Genomic DNA, 21,038 nt, shown 5'->3' with positions numbered 1-21,038 from the left:
ATTTTCAGCTGCCTAGTTCAGATTAATGTGGAGCCATATATGCTAGTACCAGCACTGGAAGGGTACAGGAATCTGTGTTTTTCAAGGGAAATGCATGGAGACTCCATTAATGCAATGTAACTGTAGCTTTCTTTGCTCCTCAGTGGCTGCTTGCTATTCTTTTTCTCACAAAACTAATTGATCAACCTGTACCCCCTTCCCTTTGATGAAGGGAATAGGCAGATTGTCAAAAGAAACACATTACCAAGTTTTAGCCTCTCCCTTTCTCAGGTTCTATTTTTCTCCATCTCTAGCTGATACCTTTTTCTTTTCATCTCCCCATTTACTTCTACATCTCCTAAATCAAATGAATATTCTTCCATGCCTTGTTCTGGTTTATTCCTCTTTCCATCACTTCCCTCTAGCCCATCAGGAGGCTTTGTTTTCAAATTAAATTTTCATCCTTTCCACTCTCTTTCCATGTTCTGGAGCTGAAAGAGTCTAACTCCTTGTTCATTCTACTTAATTACACAGTAGGTTTCTGCTTTTTAGTTCCATCTGCAAGATGTATTGCTAATGCCACTTTTTGATCAATATTAATCCAATTTTCATCTAAAAAGAAATTTCTATCCTTCATGATTATGTAGAAAAAAACCTAACACTTCTTCGGTGTCACATTCCAGAGGTCTGCTATCTGAAATAATATTCTATTCACTTCACTGGGTTAGCAACATGAAGTTGAGAATATAGGTATTTTTATTACGGTAGTTATTTTACTGATACTTCTTTTCACAGAAAACTCAAAAGTTCAGGTTCTTATCCTGCAGTCCTAAACAATTTATTTTGTACATCTAGATATACAAGCCTTAAGCATACCCTTTTCAGGTACAGAAACATCCAGCTTTCCCCAGGTATTTTATATTGGAGTTTTCATTGACAATTTTTCTAATATTCTGAAAACTGAAGTGAAAAATACAGCATATCATAAATTTAAAACATTATTCAAAAAACAAACCAAATTCTACTATTCAACTGATTACAAGCCTATATTTTAAAACAAAAATGGAACATTTCAAGACGGTTACGGAATTTGTTATAGAATCTAATTTCTAATTATTGGGAAACGTACCACCCACTATCTATGACTTAGGGAAAAGCACGCTCTTACCTAATCTCTCATTCAGAAGTTATGTATCTGTTGGTCTGGGTTTCATTGTTTTCCTTTTTAAATGCAGCATCTTAACACATTTTATGTGCAAATGTCTCCAGGTACCATTTACATGCCTTGACGAGTTTTAAACAACCTAACATTGACAAGTGTCTAGTAATGCCAAACACTATCAAGGCCTCATTACCCAGTAGAAATGTACTTACCTTACTAAAAACTGTCAAGAACACAGAAGAAAGAAAAGTACCACAGAAAAACTAAGTGTGATGACATTTTGGTGTTCATAAGAGGTACTAATCTGAGAGCATTGAAAACTGATACATTTATTGACCTAATAGTGGCAATAGGAATAAAAATGCTATAAACTAGATATAATGGACATTCATGTCCATCTGCTACTTTCATTTACCACAGTCAATTGTATGACTTGTATTGAGCTTATCAGTCACACTTAAGAGGGGGCATCATCATTATGAAACCTGATCTGAACACGACACAGGAATGAAAGGATACATTTTTCATTATCGGTTTTAGTGAATCATACTCAAACCATCAGAGCAGAAAACTGAAAAGATACCAAGCAGAAATGTTGCCACAACACAGAAGTCTGCTCCTTCCCCAAAAGAGAACAAAATTTAATTTTCCATTGAATTGAATCTACATCTTGCAAAGCCATTACATTTCATATTTATTTCAGAGAAAAATCTAGGCAAAATAAAATGCAAAACCAAGACAGAAGCTATGAGTAAAAAAATATAATTTTGAGAATTATTCAACTACTGCATTGAAAATATGGAGATACTGACATTTTATTATCTAATGAAGGCAAATGATATCTAGAAACCTAACTATAAAGCAAAACACAGCAACAAGGAGAGAGAGACTGACTGACTACAATATATCCCCTCTACATGAAATAACCTATAAAAAGAAGTCAGTTAGGCAAACAAAGCTTATGAAGAAAAGAAAAGAAGAAAAGTAGGTGTTATGCACAATCATTTTACTCACCTTAATTTGTGATCAATCATTTTGGAGAGATATTTTTATTTACCAGAACTGGAAACAACATCCACATTTATAACCTACATTGTCTATAAAGAATACATTCAAGATAAATTTTAGTTATCTTACAGTCTTGCTCGAGGCAACAGTTAAGGAAACTGAAATTTGCTAACTGAAGGGTTTATTTTGCCGAAGAGAAAAATATTTATGTTACCATGGTAAAATAAAACAAAACAGGTGAAGTTTATATTAGTGCTTTTGAAGTTGATAGCATTTGAGGAATCCTTCAAATTTCTGAAAATCATATCATGATTAAAATCTTCAAATGTATCTAAGTGATAGAAGAAGTGACATTTAATTTTCAAAAGCAACTTGAAATTCTTTTCCTGGTTTACATGAGCACTGTGCTTGTTATTTTTCACTTTTTAAAATGTAGCTTGATATGTACGATCAGTGAAAAATTCTACATTCTGGCTCCAACGTGGCTGGAGACAAAAATCAGAAAGTGGAACTTGTAATAAAATATGGTAATTTATTGTAAATCACTAAGTTATGAAATAATTCAATTTCTTCTTTGTAAGTAAAAACGTAAATTCAATTTTGAAGACAAATGCTTTATTAGGTCTTTGCTGTGTTTTGAACAAACTATGGACACTCTGCAACTGTATTTGCAATATGTATGTGTCTGCAGATTATGCTGAAAATAAAAAAATTGAAGGAAGTGTAACATTACTGCTATTGTTTCACAGACAAAATTATGTCAGAATATAAACAGAATTGCTTTTCTTAGCAGAGGTGTGATGAATTAATGCTTAAGTGATTCAGATGAACTGTAAATGTGCATGCCTGAATTTAATTTGAAAGGTGTTTGACAATGCTTTCTGTCCAACTGAGTTTAGTATTAATCAATATATTTTTAATTTATAATCATATTACTGGATTTGATTTTTTAAAAAATACTTCATATTATGTCTCAACTCTTTTTGTTAAATCTGTTATTACTAGAATACATGCAATTCTTATTTTTAGAGAAATATGGATCTTACATTACGTATTAGAGGAATAAAGATGTTACATAAATAAGGATCTCTTTCTGAACAGAACAACATTCACTCAGTGTTTGTTACAGCTAGGTATACTGATAGTTTACCCATAATGGGGATTTTTTTACTCTGCAGTGCATCAAATGATCGTCAAGTCTTAGCTTTAGGTTTCTTTCTTCCATATACAAGAGATATATGCCATCTTATTTTGTAGTTTACAAGTTTACAGGTCATTGTAGTTTCAGAGGAAACCTAATGGAAGCATTTGGGATCCTAAACCTTCTCTTTTTTAAATGGGTATTATGAATGTGGCTATATCAAGTAACTGTATCATTTTCCAAAGTTCTGGTCTATAAAAATATCCAGTTCTAGCCAATTTAGTCAGTTTAAACCAGAACTGCTTTGTTAGTAAGCGCACACACCAGAATAGACTTACATCAGTTATAGTGTTCAGAGCAGTATCTGCACCAATGCTGAAATCTGAACCCGGTACATTGTTGGATACAGTTGCAGGAACCATAACCATTGGAACACAGAATTCGTCATATTTCTCTCGGGCAGCTGACAATTCCAGAAGTCCGAGGTACGCCTGTTGGGCACAGGCATTGGGTGAAAAATTAGGATGAATAAAATAAGGGCAAAGTTGGAGTGATAAAACGGAGGGGCCACAGGGGGAGCCATTTCTACCACAGCACACTTCAGCAAGTCAAAGCATTAAGGAACCACTAAAATCTAACACACAAAAAAAGAAAGCATTAAAAACAGGTATACATTTGAAAACACAATAAATAGAACAGTCATTTTCAAGGGGATATATAATTTAGACATAACAAAGTGCTTTGTACAACAAAAACATACTGCAAACTAGTTCCCCAATCTTCAGGTACTGTTACTCCTGATTTAAAATCTTAATATTTCTGAACTAGGGCCATGCCTAACAGGTTGGTAAAATTGAATGATTCTTTCATTATCAAGAAGCAATAAGCATGCTCTTCTTCGGGAAGAGTTGGCAAAATACTTTCCTGAATCAAGATTTCAAAAATTCATTGTTTTGGTAAAATGAAATGAACATGAAATACAGAAAAAAAAGAAAATACTTCTCTAAATCAATTACGGATTTTGAAATGCACTATGTGAGAAAGAGTGGCTTCAATAAGGGACTAACAGTGCAATTACCACTAAAAGTTAAGAACTTCTGGAAGTATGTTCTAAGTATTGATACAGTATAGACTGGAACTTGCACTACTGAGGTCATTAATTATTTTTTTTAAATACAAAAATACTATCATGCTATCTCACCTTATTTATCCACTTAGCACATTCTATTTTGCAGTTACTAGTCACTGTCTTGAATGTCAGCTTTCCACAGAATCAGTGATTGACAATACTTCTGATCCTAAACACTACTTATGTTGTGTATCAAATATAGTTGTAACCAAATGCACTTTGCATGAAGATTGGGTAAAAATTAAAGTGGACTATTCATTTTGTTAGAAATTCTACTCTACTTAGATATAATTAGACATTTTAGTGTACCTCAAATCCACCAATAACCATAAGGGCATTAATGTTGTTAGTGCGCATCTGGTCAGCGATCTTCTCCAAATATTTTGCAGGAAGAGTACTAAAAATTATTAAACCAAAAGAAAAATGAAAAAAATTTATAGACTCTGCAGCAATAAAAAACAATTACTAAGCTGAAACAGTAAACCAAGCAGGCAATGCAGTATTTTTCATTTTACATTTTTATCCATACAAATAATTCTTCCTGACATCCATTAAGGAATCATGTCAACTGTAAAGAAACTACAGGTTTGCAATCGTTTTAAGTGTAAGGACCCCAGGAAATTTTTAAGTTGAGGTCCCAACTCCCATGTTCTCTCTTCAGAGCTGGTACAGTACTATAAAGATATCCAAGTTGGAACATAACAATTTAAAAACAAAAACAAAAAAACAAACAAACAAACAAAAAAACCAAAACAGAAAAAACCAAACCACAACATAAAATTGAGGACTTAAAACACTCTGTGGAAGGAAAAGAGCATGGAATCATACACCGGTTATATGAAATACTAGAATTCATCTCATCATATCAATTGTCAAAATATTGATGTTACCGTTTTGTACCAAGAATTGATCCTCCTTGACCAGTCCAGCCTCCGACATCTCCCCAGCTGATTTCCTTTATCTTTGAATAAAAGTAAAAATGGAGATCCTGTTAAGTAATTATCCAATTACTCCTCTTGACATGCAGCAAACACCAGGTACTACTTAATGCAAAGTTGTTGAAACAAGTTGTTGGGCACTGACAGCACCAAAAATGAAGTTGGCAAAGAAAGAAAATAGCATCAAGACATTAACTTAATTTCTCTTGAATTCTTACCAATTCCTTTCCATTCTATTTGTTCTTTCTTCCTTCAGACCATGATCAACTCTGCCTTTTTGTTTCATATAATGATCCTATTTTCACATCCTTTCCTACTGAATGTGAAACAAAAATCTAAATCTAGGTCTTTGAAGCTAGTTTGGGGACTTAAGGCTCCAGCTAGGCATAGAAATCATAACTTTGTATCCAGTTTCTCCTCAGTATACCAACTGATCCTTAATATTTAAAACAGGGGAACAGAAAAATCCAACTCACCTGGGGATAAGCTTTCTCCCTCAACAAGCACCACTGCTAAGTTTCTTATAGCAAAGAAACACAGATGCAAAAACTCATGACACAGAATCAATGATTCTTCTGTTATTCTGTGGAAAATCTATCATATGCTAAACATCAACAAAATTTGAAGGTAGGATTCATCTGGACTAATTTTGTAGCTCTGCAGCATGTGATTACCAATACTTAAGATAAATGATTCTATAGACTTGAATAGTTGAGGAATACAGTAACAATTTGGGTTTTATATATCTTTATGAAATAAAAAAGGTTACAGAATCAGTTCCCACACAGTTATGACAGAACATACCTTCTAAGAACATAAACAAAGGTGGTGGTGTGGAAGGGGTACATACTACTATGTAATGCACATATGTAATACTGACCTTCCCTCTAGCAAAACCTTCAAATCCATCAATGACAGCAAACATTTTATGGCCTTCAGTTATGCCAACTCTCACTGCAGCCCTCACTGCAGCATTCATTCCAGCTGCAGGGGCACCAACATTTAAAACTGCCACATTAAAATTAGTCTGCAAGAGAAAAATAATATTTAATAAGCACTTTAATTTCTACACCATGGTTAATTTTTCCATCATACACAGTTGCTAAATGTTGGAATGTAGGAAAGGAATTTCAAAGCCCCTAAAACCATCCAAAATTTGAAGCTAACTAGAAGGTGCATAAATGTATTTCCCCATTTGCAGAAGATCACATATAAACAGTTTAAAAAAGAATGTTTGTTTTTAAATAAGACTTTTTCACATTTTTATTTGGTTTTCAGACTAAGTTATTCAGGTTTTTATATTATAGCTCAGCTAGGTTCCAGAAACATAAAATATCTTGCGTTACTAAACCAGTTTCATGTTATCAAAGCAGTATTTTGCAAAACCACCCAGAATAGCCAAGAAAAGAATAGGAAGCAATTCTAGCACATAGCAGTTAGGTGTATATCATCAGTATCACGTAAAGTGAAACAGATGACAACTTTTAATTTAAAGTATTGTCCAGGTTTTTAGAGCAGCTGACAATATAGTAGTAAACAGGAACACTCAGCATCTTTCTCAATACCATACATTTTTCAGATTATGGCAGTTTTTAAAGCATTTCTGAATGACTCAAAGTAACTGTGCTTATATACAGTGTCTCCCCAAGTTTAATGAGTATCCCAGGTGGGCAACTAATCTACTCAAATGGAAAAGTCTGAGATATCAAATATACTTTTGTAATTTAAACCACAGGCAATGTAAGAGAGAAGGTTCTATTTAAAACATAACATGAAATAATAAGTATTTGGTATATAATATGTATTCCATACCTATGCATTTAGTCCCCATTTATATTGCTTTGTTGTCAATTGTACTCTAGATAAAACAACTACATCTAAATGGATGTAAGCATTACAGACTGAACACAAGTGGCCAAAATCACACAATCTAGCTACAAAATACTATTAAAAACTTGTCTTGTTACAACAGCCACAACTCTAAAACCACAAGAGTTTTCAAATTAAGAATACTTTCTTCAACTGAATTACTACTTTAAACTGATAAATCCAATATCATTCAGATCATGGATTCTTTCCCAGAGGTAAAAACTTCCAATACTTGTATTAAAAAGGAAAATGTAATAGAAAAAAATGTGCACTGTAAGGATAAACAAAGCAAGAGTGCTACTGTGTGTAGAATGCTAGTAAGCATCTTTGGATTAAATTTTAACTGCAGAGCATGAAATGCAGATCTTCTGTTCATGAAGTATTCCTTGAAATGGAAAGCTTATTTCCAGATAAGTCACAGGCCACTGTCTTTGATTAAGAAATGGTCAGCTAGTATAACTTGATACAGTTTCACTGACATCAATAAGTGTTGTTTTACAACAGATAAAAATATAATCCATTACCAAAAAATTAAGACACTGCATTTTATTAATTTTGTTTTATTTTTACAGCTTCAAAATTAATACTGAGAGCAAAATGTAAGTAAAGAATTAAAACTTTACATGCCTGACCTTTGCTAAAGTTTAACCACTCTGTATGAATTTAGCAAACAATTTAAATGATAGCAAACTATCTAAGTGAAATGCAATAAAATTTGACAGCCTTAGCTTACACACTAAAATTCATCATGCTTTAGGGTCAGCTGGATAACCTTAAATTGCTTATATCTATTAACAAGACAGAAGTGTAACAATTTGGTACTGCAGAAGAGCTAGAGGTTATTAGCTTTATCCTGGAAGATGGGAATACAAAACAAAAAAAACAGAACAGTTGTTAGGTAATGATCATGGAATCTCTTTCAATCAAAAGAAAAAAAAAACAAAAAACCAAAACAAAACAAAAAAAGAGACCCAAAACAGAACATGTATGGTTTCTTTTTTAGCTCTGGCACAATCAAAGGATTGTAGAAAAATGCAAAGGAAACACAACCAGCAAAACACGTGTGCAGCAACACTGTCGAAGGAGAGCATTCAGTAGGCTCTAGTGACCTGATCAGCTTAACCTCTTCCTCAATTCCTGTGACATGCACATTTCATCCAGTTTTTAATTCCCATGCAACCCCTTTTATTGAAGCACAAAGATTTACCTAGTGTGGTCAAATCCAAGTAGTTAATAATTACAAGTGGCCTACATTTCCTTCTAATGCCATCCATCACAAAAAGATATGGCAAAACTATTTTAAAACGAAATACAAAAGCCCAGTGCTAACAGTCCTAAATTTGCATTGGTGTATATATATCTATATAAAACAAACAAACAAACAAGCCCCACAACACCCAAAACAAACAAACATGTGATCTGGCAAAGCAAATGTTGACTATCCACCAAAAAAAATAATGAATTCTTTGATCTCTTGAAGGTCAAACTTAGGTCCTTATTTTTGAAACAAAACCAAAACCAACCACAATAAAAACCCCACCCTCTTAATCATGATTACATCACCTTTCCTTCTCTCCATGTTAAGGAACAGAGGGCATAACAGTAACTATGAGGACCAGACACTATAGCAATTGGGACCAGACATACATCCAAGAGAGAAAGAAACCGTCTAGCAGGAAATTTTCTAGTTAGAAAGGTATTTCACTTTTAAAAAAGTTAGTTGTTATTATTAGAATAAAGTTGTGTGTTGCATGCATCTTTCTGCCATTATAATATTTAACTGATTTTATAAAATATCCTATGACATAGGTTTGAAGAGAGTATTAAGCCAGGATGAGGGGGAGAAAAGAAGATAAATACTATTTGTTAAGATACCCCAAAAGCAGACATGCATTGCACACTCAAAAAAACCCCCTTTACCTTTGGAAGCTCGGCATCTGGTTTTTTGTGCGACAGTAATTTGTAGGTGTTAAGGTTGTTTTCAAAGCTCCTAAATACATAAGTAACTAACATAAGTAAAATAGTAAACTTTTCAACTTATTTTAAAGAAACACTTGAATTTTTCAGAAACTTTTAAAAACAGGTATGCAATATTAGCACCAAAGTTATTACAAATACAAAACACAATAAAAAATGGAAAAGAGAGAACACTGGAAAATACTCAATCCCTTAAGATAATAGAAAATATAAAATAACGATATAGCTGGCAAGTTAGTTTTACAGATCATGGATAAAGCATTTTATTATCAAGTGACTTGAAACAGAAAATGCTCTGTTGACAAATAAGAGGGCCGAATGTCTCCCTCCAACATTACTGTTGGAAAACTACCAGCTACTTACAAACAAGGTCACGGGATTGGCCTCAAAATCTTGAGTAAACATATGGTTGCTACCAGTCAGCTCATACAACACAGCAGCTTTTTCTTTGTGAATAGGTAGCCTACTAGTGCCCATCACTATTCTGACACAGTACTGAATTACAGTTTTCTTTGTTTTGCATGTTTTTATGCAGATAAGAATTTCAATTATTCTACTTAAGCAACTCTTCTTCTGTCTCCTCTATTATTCTCAAATACACAAAAACATATGGATATTAAATTATCTAAAATAAAATGTCAAGTGCCAGCAGAATAGCAAAGCAATTCAGCTTTCCTAGAGTAAAAAAATTGATACAAGTTATTGGCCATACCTTCCACGAAGCCTCACAGCCTCAACAAATCTTCCCTCATCCATGGCTTTCTGGACTTCTTGAGTCTTGAAAAAACAAGTTGATTACTCAATATGTTTAAAAAACACAGGAAATTGATTATTTAATGTATTCCAGTAAATAGATCATTCTGAAATAGCTTTCCAAAGTGAAAAAAGAAATATTGACATTTCATTAATTTATGAGCTACCTCTTATCGTAGCATAAATTACAGTGGACAGGGGAAGAACAAAGTAGAAACAGACAACTAAAACCTTCCGGGGGGGGGGGACGACACAACAACAAAACAAAACAAAACAAAACCAACGATGTATCTGCCCCCACCCACCCACCCCATTTAAGCTGAACCAAAACCTGACTCGTGTATGATGTGTAATAGATGCAGGCATCTGAAGAATTTGTTGTAGCAATAAAAAGAGAAGATCTGAGATGAAATTTTAAAACAAATTAAATATATATATTTTTCTTGTTTGTTGATTGTTCACAAAAAAGTAATACATAGAAAACACACATGAAATTAATTATTCCCAAATGTGGGAAAGTGCTGCACACATTCCCATCAGTGTTTTAATGACAACAGACAATTATTGTACACAGTGGTCTGTTGTAGTTAATGAATTACTATAAATTGGCTTTTTGCCAGAAACTCACCATCTGCACACACTCCATCAAAGGCAGACGGACAGCCTGGTTTCCAGAAAGGGACACAACACAGGCAGGAGTAGCTGGAGTAGCTTCTAAAAGGGCAAGCACAGCTTCCACACCCATACGACTTGCCTGAAAATAGGTAACGTTTGAATGTTCAAGCAAGCACATAAAAGCACAAGGATTCCAATCACAGAAATGGTCACGATTTCTCTGTAATTCAAGCTGAAACCAATTATTCCTTGGTATGTGAAAATGTTGCGGGCTGTTTAATACCCTTAAGCATGGGTAATTGTTCTTGCAGCTTTCCTTTTTAATCCTAATATAGATTCCTTTACATGAAGTGCTTCACTATTCTGAATTTGAGCTATTCAGACAGTTAATGTGAGATAATAGTTGAATTTGTCAAGTTAATCGGGTAAAGAACCACCACACCCCCAAATAAATAATCAAAATGTAGTTGTACTATGTAGTGCCATAAGTAATTATTTTAGGTTCACTCACCAAAATTCTGTCAAAAGCTGAAGGGGTTCCACCTCTTTGCACATGACCCAAGATAGTTACTCGGGTGTCAAAACCGAGCCGCTGAACCACAAGCTACAAAGAATTTCAAAATTTTATTTACTTTTTTTTTTAATCATCATCATTTTTTTATCATCATTATTTTATATATGCATGTGTTAGCATTACTCTGCTTTATGTGCTACTGGAATAATTCCATGTACGCTATACATTAGTATGTCAACAGTAATGAAAATACTATAAAAGTTAAGCCAGTCTTTAGTTTATTCCTAACCTAGAACTAAACTCCACGTTCCTAATCTAAAGGAACATTTTATTTAATAATGGCAAAACAGCGGCTTAGATTGCAATGCTTTAGCTACAGTTACAATGGCTTCATTATGCACAGTCCCCAGTCTTATAAAAAACAGATCTAAATATTATAATTAGAATACCTGAAAGAAGTTTAGTTACAGTGTTTTATTCAGCCCACATTTCACCTACATGCAAGATTACACATCCCAAAAGATTGTGAGTAAAACTTTAGTGAAGATTACTTTTAACCTTAATTGACAAGGCTTTTACAACTTGCAGTAAAAATTATAGTAATAAAGCTATTTCATTCAGTCAGGCTTTCTTTCCATTTCCTATTACGTACCAAATCTGAAGTCACAGAAAGACATGTTTTATTAATACATCTTCAGTGAGCATGTAAGGTTAGGAATAAGTAATGGATACCATAAAGCAGAAAAAAAATTTAGAAGTTACATACAAAATCTTCTATCCCTGGTATTTATAGTTTTTGAATGTTTTAACTGGCTGAAATTTGTAGCAAGCAAGTAGTGTTTCTTCCATAAAAGCATAATAGCTATCTGCAGCATGTATACTTAACACTGCTTGGTGCTAAATTTTACTTTGTAAAACTGCTATTCTGAATTAAGAGTCAAAGATTATTCTCAAACTGACAGCTATGGAAAACAAAACTTCATAGTCACAGGACAGATAAGCCCCAGGTAAAGTCAAAGTGTCTTAGCTCCGTCCTGCCAATGACTATTTTTCAGCTTCTTTTGTAACAGGACCCTTTCCAAGAAAAGCAGAATAATTTCAGCTCAAAAGTTTTTCTTGATCTTAGACATCAATGAAATTTTTGGCAAAGCAACCATTTAGAAAAAAGTGGCAAGACTTTGTCCCAAGTAGACAGTATTATTTCACTATGAAACAGACCATTATTAAAATTTTACAAGAAATATAAGGTAGAACAGGATTATCATCATTGATTTGAGCTGATTTCAGACTCTATCAATTAAGGCACCTATGAACTAGGTGCTTTGGGCTGTTATCTTCTATTACAAGGAGAAAAGGTTCTAATTAACAGTCACTGAAATAATTCCCCCTTAAGTGGACTATGGATTTAGATAAAGCACAAATATAAAACGCAACCAACAAACTGTGTGATAAACTACTTTACAGGAACAGATTCATTTTACAGGAATGTTATTGTTAGTAACAAGCCCCATCTTAAGAAAAAAACAGCAAGTGTGTCATAGGGATGTTGACACTTACATCCTTAACCTTCTCTGATGTTATAGGTTTGTTGTGGCAGTCAATAGCTCCTTCAGCTACAATAATAATATTCAACCTTTTCTTTCGTGCACGATTCTATAATAAAAATAAAAGCACATCCATATAATGAAGAAAAAGAAAAAATCTACAGCACAATTTTATAATCAATTGCTATACATTAAGCTGCTAGGATTTGAGGGAATATTTTTTATACTTGATCACTTCAGAGTTCTCACACATTTTATCTTCCTACAGGTCTTCTCATGGATGAAGTGAAATGTCTTATAACAAATTAACAAGGAGAGGTACACACACTGCTTGTATAGGAACAGTTTTATGTAATCACTAGAGTAGGTCATAATAATTCTTCAAAACAATCACAGAATGCAGGAAAAAAGCTGTTTTAAGATCATATAGCACTATCTGTGACACCAGAAGCAAAGACTTGCTGAAAGCCCTGATCATGTTTTTAAATCACTGTTTTCAGACAAACATCTGCAAAGACTTTAGGGAATCCCAAACATAGTAATAGATTACCTCTGAAAGCTTAACACACATTGAATCTTCCCATCCTTCTTCTGGTGGGTATTCAGGAATAAAAACCCAATCTGCACCACAGGCTAAGGCACTTACAAGAGCTAGATACCTAATAAACATAACAAATGATTAGACATTTATGTTTCAGATTTCCTGATATTTCATAATTACATCTGTATGAGACACAAACTTCAGAAGACAATACATACCCACAGTGTCTCCCCATAACCTCCAGAACAAATGTCCTCTGATGGCTGCAAAAATAAGAAAACAACTGTAAAACTGCAACTCAAAAATCCAGTCCAAATTCTTGAAATCAGAACCTGATATCAGGAAATAGCCTGTGTTTACCATGCTTACCAAACAAAGAATTCATTAGCAAAACGAAGGCTGTATTAAACAATGTATTTAAAATTACGTATCTTCCAACGCATAATTCATTTTCACTACTACTTTCATCTAAAACATGTAAGGGCAGTTAGGAGAGAGGAGGTGAACATTTACTAGAAATGTAAGTGACGCAGAGCCATAGTTAAGAACTGTAATGATATAGCTGTATTAAAAAAAAAAATCATTTAATTGCTTAGATTTTACCTAGGGAAAGCTTATATACAAGCAGATGCTACTTCGTACTATTCAATGTATGTCTGGATCTTCTCTAGAACAGTATGTCTGGGAAAGACTAAAAACAAAAAAACAAAGCCTGCCCCTAAGGCTGATGCAGCCTCTACAATCAGATGCTTGAAGTCCTGCCATGACAGGAATGATGGAAAAGCAATTACTAAGAAAAAAAGAAACCGAGACACTTGAAAGATGCAGCCAAAAAGAGCTTTTATTCCCACTCTAGAAATTACAAATACCAGTTACCTAACTTCTATTTAAAATTAACTTATATCCTCCACTATTGTATGGCAATAGAAAACTTAAGATCTGAAGCATAAACAACTGTATATTTGTTATAGTTTTCTATAATATGTACAATTTACCTTTGAGCAGTAGTCATGATGGCATCCACAACTTCAATGATTCTGTGCAAGGCTGAGTCAGTGCCTATAGTCATATCAGTGCCACAGAAGTCATTGTCTATGGATCCAACCATTCCCACAATGTTAAGGTAAGCATATTTCTTAACAGCCTCTTCATCAATCTTTCCTGTAAAGAAGTATCCAGAGAAAGACCTGTAAGATTTTTTTTTCTTTTTAAACATTTTAGACATATTGCTTGGGTGCTCTACTTTTGTAAATTAAATGTATCCAAACATTAAATTATGTTTAGATATTTTAGGTAACAAGGTTAGTCAAAACTACAAACAAAAGCCAAACAACCAAACAAAAGAATCCTGCATAGAACTCCTTACAGTAAGGAGGGAAACAAGAGCTTTTCAGTCCATTTCAAAGCGTCAACAGATCATCATGTTTTGTAACCAACCTTAAAATTGATGGTTTGGATTTAAACAATAGCATTCAAATTGTAGTCTCAGTGTATGACGTGCAATAAAGAAGTAAAAGAATGCAACTGGATGTGATTATGGGCATATGTAAACAATCAAAAAACAGCATTAAACTTTTGAAGACTTCTCTTCTGCAACACTGAAAGGCTCTGATTTCATGATTAATAAGCAAATACAATGGAAAAGCTCCTATTCTAAGTCTTAGTCTGTGTCTTCCAAGACATCAGTGAAAATGCTGAATCATCCAAGAGTGCTAAAGGATCTCAAGGATGAAATACCATAGCTGCTTAAGTGCTTAAAACTACCTTAGTATCTGTGGATGGGATGGTAGTAAATACAATGCCAAATTTTTAATATGGGATTCAAGAACTATATAACAGTGTGTTTAATGTCTATACTAGAGATAATAGTAGACAACACAATGAAAAATATAACTAATGTCCATAAAGAGAAATACACCACTCTGAAGAAGAATCAAAATGTTTTCTATGAATGTATACCATGCTTTACAAACCTTTCCTAGAGTTCCAAAGGTGACTTAATAATCACATGAATAATGGATATCTGGTTGACATATTTTACTTAGATTTCCAAAAAGCCATTGACAAGTTCTGTCGCCAAAGGATTTTGAGGAAACTAAGTAGCCACAGCATAAGAGAGAAGGCTTTTGCATAGAATAAATAATGTGAAACAGAGAGTAAAAAATAAGAAACAGAGGGCAGTAGTAAATGCAAGTTCTTGTGTCTGAGGAAGGTAACCAATGGAGTTCTACAGGGATCTGCATTGTTCAACATACTCAGCAATAACCTAGAAAAGGGAATCAGCAGTAAGGTGCCGAAGTTTACTGATCAAACTGAATTACTTGGGTTCTAAAGGTATGGAGTGTCTGAGAAGAAATGAAGACGACTAGCAAGACACAGTGAGCAGTAAAGTATCAGATGGAATTCATTGTAGATAAATGTAAATTAATACACATGAAAAGTGTACCCTAACATCACAAATAAAATAATGGTATTTTCAGCATAATAATAATATAATGCTGTTTTCATTAATAAATCAGCTTCAATGCTCAATAGCAATCAAAAAAATCAAAATATTAGAAAATATTAGGAAAAGAATAGAGAACAAAACAAAGTTCATTATACTACTGTGTAGATCCATGGTTTGCCCTCATCTTGAATACTGGGTGCAGTTGTGGTCCTCCCCACCTCAAAAAGGACATGGTAGAACTGGAAAAGGTTCAGAGAAGGGCAACAAAGATGATCAAAGGTATAGAACTTACATATAAGGAACAACTAAGCAAACTAGGACTCTTCCATCTAGAAAAAGAGATGATGAAGGGAAAATAAGACAGCTGTAAAATCTCAAGTGGCATGCAGAGAGGAAGCAGGATTGATCATTCACTGTTTGTTCTAACACAAAAATTATAGGACATCAAATGATACTAGAAGCCAGCAGGATCAAAATTAACAGAAGATTCTTCACAATCTTCATGATTCAGTGAAGCTGTAGAACTCCTTGCTATACAATGTTTTCAGCAAAAATCTGTATGCTTTCAAGGAGACTGTATACATTCATGGAAGAGAAATTCATTAAGGACTGCTTAACAGCATCTGGTTCAGGAAGCCTGAAGACAGAAATGGATGGAACCTATCAGAGTATTTCTGTATTATGAATAAAATATAGCATCAACACAGCATTATTTAGGCTTGTTCTGTTTCTTTTACTCTTCCCTATACATTCTCTTGAATGCTATCAAAGACAACTACTGGGCTGGATGCACTTTTAGCAACAGCCACTTAATGTTCTGATCTTTAACAGTGACATAGAGGCAGGAAAGCATCATGATTTAATAACAACCAAGTGTGTAGCTCACTGTAGGGAAGGAATTATCATCTTAGTATGGATATGAGGGCAAAGGGCTTTTCAAGTAGAATGGTCAAAGTTCAGACCCTGAAAATGATTCATAATGGGGGAAAAAAGCCACACAGACTGTTGCCCAGTAACTTATTTGGCCTTTTTGAACCTTTATGGTATATAAGAGAGGATGTACAGAAATCAAAACCGATTACCTTATAAAGAACCATGCAATTTCCTAGAATTTATGCATTTGATTTTTAAACTTAAGAAATATCCTCTGGATATAGTTTGTGTATGTATAGTTAGGGTACATAGCTTCCCTGGAGATTGGACTAGAAGTTTAAAGGGTCTAAACACAAACTTACCTTTCTGTGCCAGTTCTTCTAGAAGTCCACTCCATTCTTCACGGAACAGATTGGCACCAGTTAAGCTACCATCTCCGCCAATCACACAAAGATTAGTGATTCCTCTCTGAACCAAGTTGTAGGCTGCCTGGAGGCGGCCCTCCCGAGTACGAAAGGATTTGCAGCGTGCACTACCAATAACTGTACCTCCCTAGAAAAAGGAAGTATAACAGTTTTAATTTATAATCCAGTAATTTACTGTATTTTTTTAAAGACTAATTATTGATGTATGGTTATATTGTAGTATAACCTCCATCTTTAATTTTACAGTGAGTAAAAAGGAATGAAAAACAAGAATTATCAAACCTGTGGGAAATTATGTTCTCAAGAGTAGATATACACACCAGTGAAAAAACACTCAAAAATGACTGATAAAGAGCTACTCTTGATGGAAAATGTTAAATTATTTGGGTTTAATTTCAGTAGCATTCCAACAAATTATCTAATTGTTACTTACATGTGATGACAATAGTAAAAGTGTAAATAGTAAAAACTAAGTAGTTAAGTATGTAGATAAATTTGCTTCAAAGCATGATGTTTTTCCCGCTAATGTCATGAAATATATAAACAATAACAGAAAAGATGTATCCCTAAAGCTCAAAACTAGCATTTACTGTCATTCTACAGAATTATGGAAAGAACTGCATCCACATTTAGTGCCTTATAGGTCAGTCTAATGCCAAATTTTCTGGTTTTGTAATTATCAACTGTATTTAGTGATATGATTTAAGGAACTTCCTCCAGAAATGGAAGTCATTATTTTCAAAAAAAGACTGAAGCATCCTGCCACTGAAAGTTGCTGGGCATCTTGCTGAAAACAAGTTATTTACACATCTTCTGTGTTTATGTTGTTCAGTGGCTGAAGAAAAGTCTAATTTTTGCCTTATTTATAGTCACAGTAAAAAGTGAAATTAAGACTGCAAAAATTTTTCTCCCTGCAAACAAATCTGGAGACTATTACCTCACTTTTGCACAAACATTTCCTTCACCTTAATTTATAATTAATCAGTCATGCCAATCTAAATTTGAGCTTCAAATCTGTAGAGGCTGTACTGATATGATTTGCCCTATCAATAGGTGTTTCAGCTCTCAAGCCAGTCGTAGGCACTATTTTATCATTTATGTTGCGATACACAACAGCTGCTAGTGGAAGGAAAAAAAAAACAAACAGTGAATAGATGCAGTTCAGCTTTCTCCACAGGCAAAAAAGCAGGAGTATACGCATGGAGATGTTCTAAAAATAACAATCAAGACTAAAAAACATATCTAAACTAGATATTTACATACTTCAAAAAACATAATTGAAAGTGGAGAAGAGACTATGTATTTGAAACAATGTACTATAACTTATTCTGATTAAGCAGAACTATACATTGGGCTGAAAAATCTTTTTATCAAAACAACTAAACACATTCTTTAAGATGCATTCTCAGCGTCCCTGTTGGTCTGCTGAATTCCTAGCAATCAAGCTTAGAAAGGTGTTTTTCTTACGCTATGTATGCTACGTACATGTATAGGATGCCTACATCCTGCTCCTGCCTATGCTCTTGTGTGGCTTGGCCATGACATCTCAATTTTCTCTTAATCATAAGATGCGTCTGGATGATGCTCTTAGTCATATGGTTTATTTTTAGGTAGCCCTGTGAGGAGCAGGGAGTTGGACTTGATCCTTATGGGTACCTTCCAACTTGAGATATTCTATGATTCTACAATTACAGATTCTACAACATAGAGAGGGGATTAAAAAAAACACAACAAAACCCCTAAGCATATGTGGACAAAATATCTAAACAGTATTCCAGGGTATTTGCTTGTTTAAAAAAAAAAAATAATCATCTATTTGTCTCTGCTGACTGCTTTTCTATTAGCTTTACAGAAAGCTCCAAAGAAACCCACGCTTCACCTGGATGTAGTTTTCAGAAAGCTTGGCAAGCAGTAAGGCCTCTTCGCCAAACATAGCATCTGTTCTGGAAGAGGTAACAATATTACCATGCTGAGGAAAAGTGTCATGAGATCCAAATGGCCACGTTGCAGAACATTGTAATATAAATGTGCAAAGTCACTGGTATTATTTGAGCTCCAGAGAACTGTACTGTAATTACACCCATTACTATAATTCTAAATCCACTTATACAGAAAGCCAACAGGGTTTCGTAAGAAAACTCTTGCCTTACAAAACACAGTTGTTTCATATTTTGGTCCTATAATGTCTTTTTATTAAACATAGCCTTGCCAATATGGCTTTAGGAAGCTAATGACATATAATGTTGAAAATCTAGGACAAAGGTTTTCAAGATTATTTCTGAGAACCAAATAAAAGACCACACAAAGATCTTTAGAAAGTGTCAAATGTCCACACTATAGAAATGAGGCTCTGCTAAAAGTGGTGTGTGCTGGTCACTCACTCATCACAGAATTTGAATCCATAATACAGTGGTTGCCTGGATCTAGAATTTTGGTTCCCTGTTTAAAGAGAGAGGGTTTGGATCCCACCCCCTAACACTTACCACTTGCAGGATACTTGAAACACTTTCCCATGAAACTTCTACAATATTATCACCTCCATCAACCATTCCCTGGTAACCCTGAAAGAGAAAAAGTATTTCAGAAGTCTGACTTGATAAAGTCTGTAATATTTGCACTGCAGTAATACTCACCTTGTATATTTTAATGCAACTTTAAGTAATTAAAAACACTGAATAAAAAAATACTCAATTTAAATGAAACAAGATTCAAGCAGGTATCACATTGAGGGGGGGAGGGGGGAGGAACAAAACAAATCCTCTCCCTAAAAGATCAGTTCCAAAGACAACTTCAAGATAAAATAATACTTTACACAGATTACACAACTTGTGAACTAGAATGGCAATTTTCAGTTTGTTTTTTTTTTTTTTAAACTACAAAGAAGAACTTTGAAAAGCATTATAAAACGCGTTTCCTAAAAACACAACCTCAGCCTGAAGTCATGACCTTAGGAAAAAAAAAATCTACCTTTGTAACACTTTGTACACTTTTTCTCCCAAGGTAGATATAAGCAAAACAAAATAAAGAGCAACAACCAAAAATTTTTCATAAACAAAGAAGAGATCAGGTCACATAATCTTTATTCTTTTTGGAGGCAGTTACACAATAAATAGATGAAAGAAATTTAGTAGAAAAATACAATTTTTAGTGATGCATTTAAGAAAACCTTAATACCTTAACTCAAACGGTATTCAGAAGCCAATGCATGCTGTAATATGGAAAGAACTACACTTTGAAAGAAGGAAACCATCCAGGGAGCAGCTGAAGGGTTTTGTTATGCCTGGCTTTATTAACTCTCTGCATAAATACTAGCAGAAAGATATTGACAATTACAGATTATTTTCCATTAGGTGATATTGTGAAAACTAAATTAAAAAAAAAAAAAAAAAAACAAAAACCAAAAACAAAAAAAAAGGGGAAAAAAAAAAACAAAAAACCAACCAAACAAACACAACAAAAAACCACAGCAAAGTTCTAACCTGAAAAAAACTAATTTAATACAGACACCAGAATAAAACTGGGGTTACCATTCAAATTTTTGACATTTATTTAAATCCAAAGGAAAAAAAAAAACACAACCCAAACACACTATGTTAAAGAAAACAAACAAAAAACACTAGGCAAAAATAAAAATGGCAATGTTTATGTCTCCATTCTTAAATAATGTGTACATATGGATAATCATGCTGAGGAACAATTAGTTAATCTTTCTTCTGTATGCAGTTCTTGCAAGACTGTACATACTTAGTTTTAGGGTTCTTAATAAGAAGTCAGGTGGAACTAGAAATAGAAGACAGCAAAACTGACATTATAAACTGGAGATGCTTACTTTGGCACAATCCAGAGTATATGTAGACTTTATCCAGTAAGCAATAACTTGGAAATGTACTAAGCCTACACTGGCTTAAAAAGCTATGTATATTACATCATACTTGGAATTCCTCAGTCGCATGATAGGATAACAATATAAAGATAACCTGGACTTGGCAAAAGTATGAGTTACTCAAATTAAGCTTTCTAGGATTCTAGTACAGATTCCAAGGTGAAAGCATAGAAGTTTCTGCTCAGTAAGACTTGACTAATAATTTACATAAGGTAACCAAGAAATAGTAAAGAAACAA

At 33.9% G+C, this 21,038-nt stretch overlaps 1 protein-coding gene across 5 annotated transcripts in view; it reads right to left on the bottom strand.

The window, feature by feature from the left end:
* PFKP (phosphofructokinase, platelet) overlaps window positions 1-21,038 on the bottom strand; it is a 47,476-nt gene that overhangs the window by 12,045 nt on the left and 14,393 nt on the right. For 4 of the 5 annotated variants that reach the window (XR_012652868.1, XM_075045800.1, XM_075045803.1 and 1 more), the window contains 14 exons: window positions 19,401-19,478; window positions 16,855-17,044; window positions 14,166-14,331; window positions 13,389-13,433; window positions 13,180-13,288; window positions 12,643-12,738; window positions 11,083-11,175; window positions 10,585-10,710; window positions 9,916-9,980; window positions 9,147-9,216; window positions 6,238-6,384; window positions 5,310-5,380; window positions 4,729-4,816; window positions 3,629-3,781 (listed from right to left, as the gene is read on the bottom strand). Coding sequence is in view for 4 of the 5 variants with exons in the window: in XM_075045800.1 (XP_074901901.1) it covers window positions 3,629-3,781; window positions 4,729-4,816; window positions 5,310-5,380; window positions 6,238-6,384; window positions 9,147-9,216; window positions 9,916-9,980; window positions 10,585-10,710; window positions 11,083-11,175; window positions 12,643-12,738; window positions 13,180-13,288; window positions 13,389-13,433; window positions 14,166-14,331; window positions 16,855-17,044; window positions 19,401-19,478 (1,497 nt within the window). In the remaining variant the exon portion in view is untranslated. The remainder of the gene's footprint in view (window positions 1-3,628; window positions 3,782-4,728; window positions 4,817-5,309; window positions 5,381-6,237; window positions 6,385-9,146; window positions 9,217-9,915; window positions 9,981-10,584; window positions 10,711-11,082; window positions 11,176-12,642; window positions 12,739-13,179; window positions 13,289-13,388; window positions 13,434-14,165; window positions 14,332-16,854; window positions 17,045-19,400; window positions 19,479-21,038) is intronic. The other variant, XM_075045801.1, reaches the window with a different exon arrangement.

Source organism: Buteo buteo, chromosome 2 (assembly GCF_964188355.1).
Source record: "Buteo buteo chromosome 2, bButBut1.hap1.1, whole genome shotgun sequence".
NCBI lineage: Eukaryota > Metazoa > Chordata > Aves > Accipitriformes > Accipitridae > Buteo > Buteo buteo.
The sequence above is the reverse complement of the archived record's forward strand: the minus strand, read 5'-3'. Positions and strand labels throughout refer to the sequence as shown.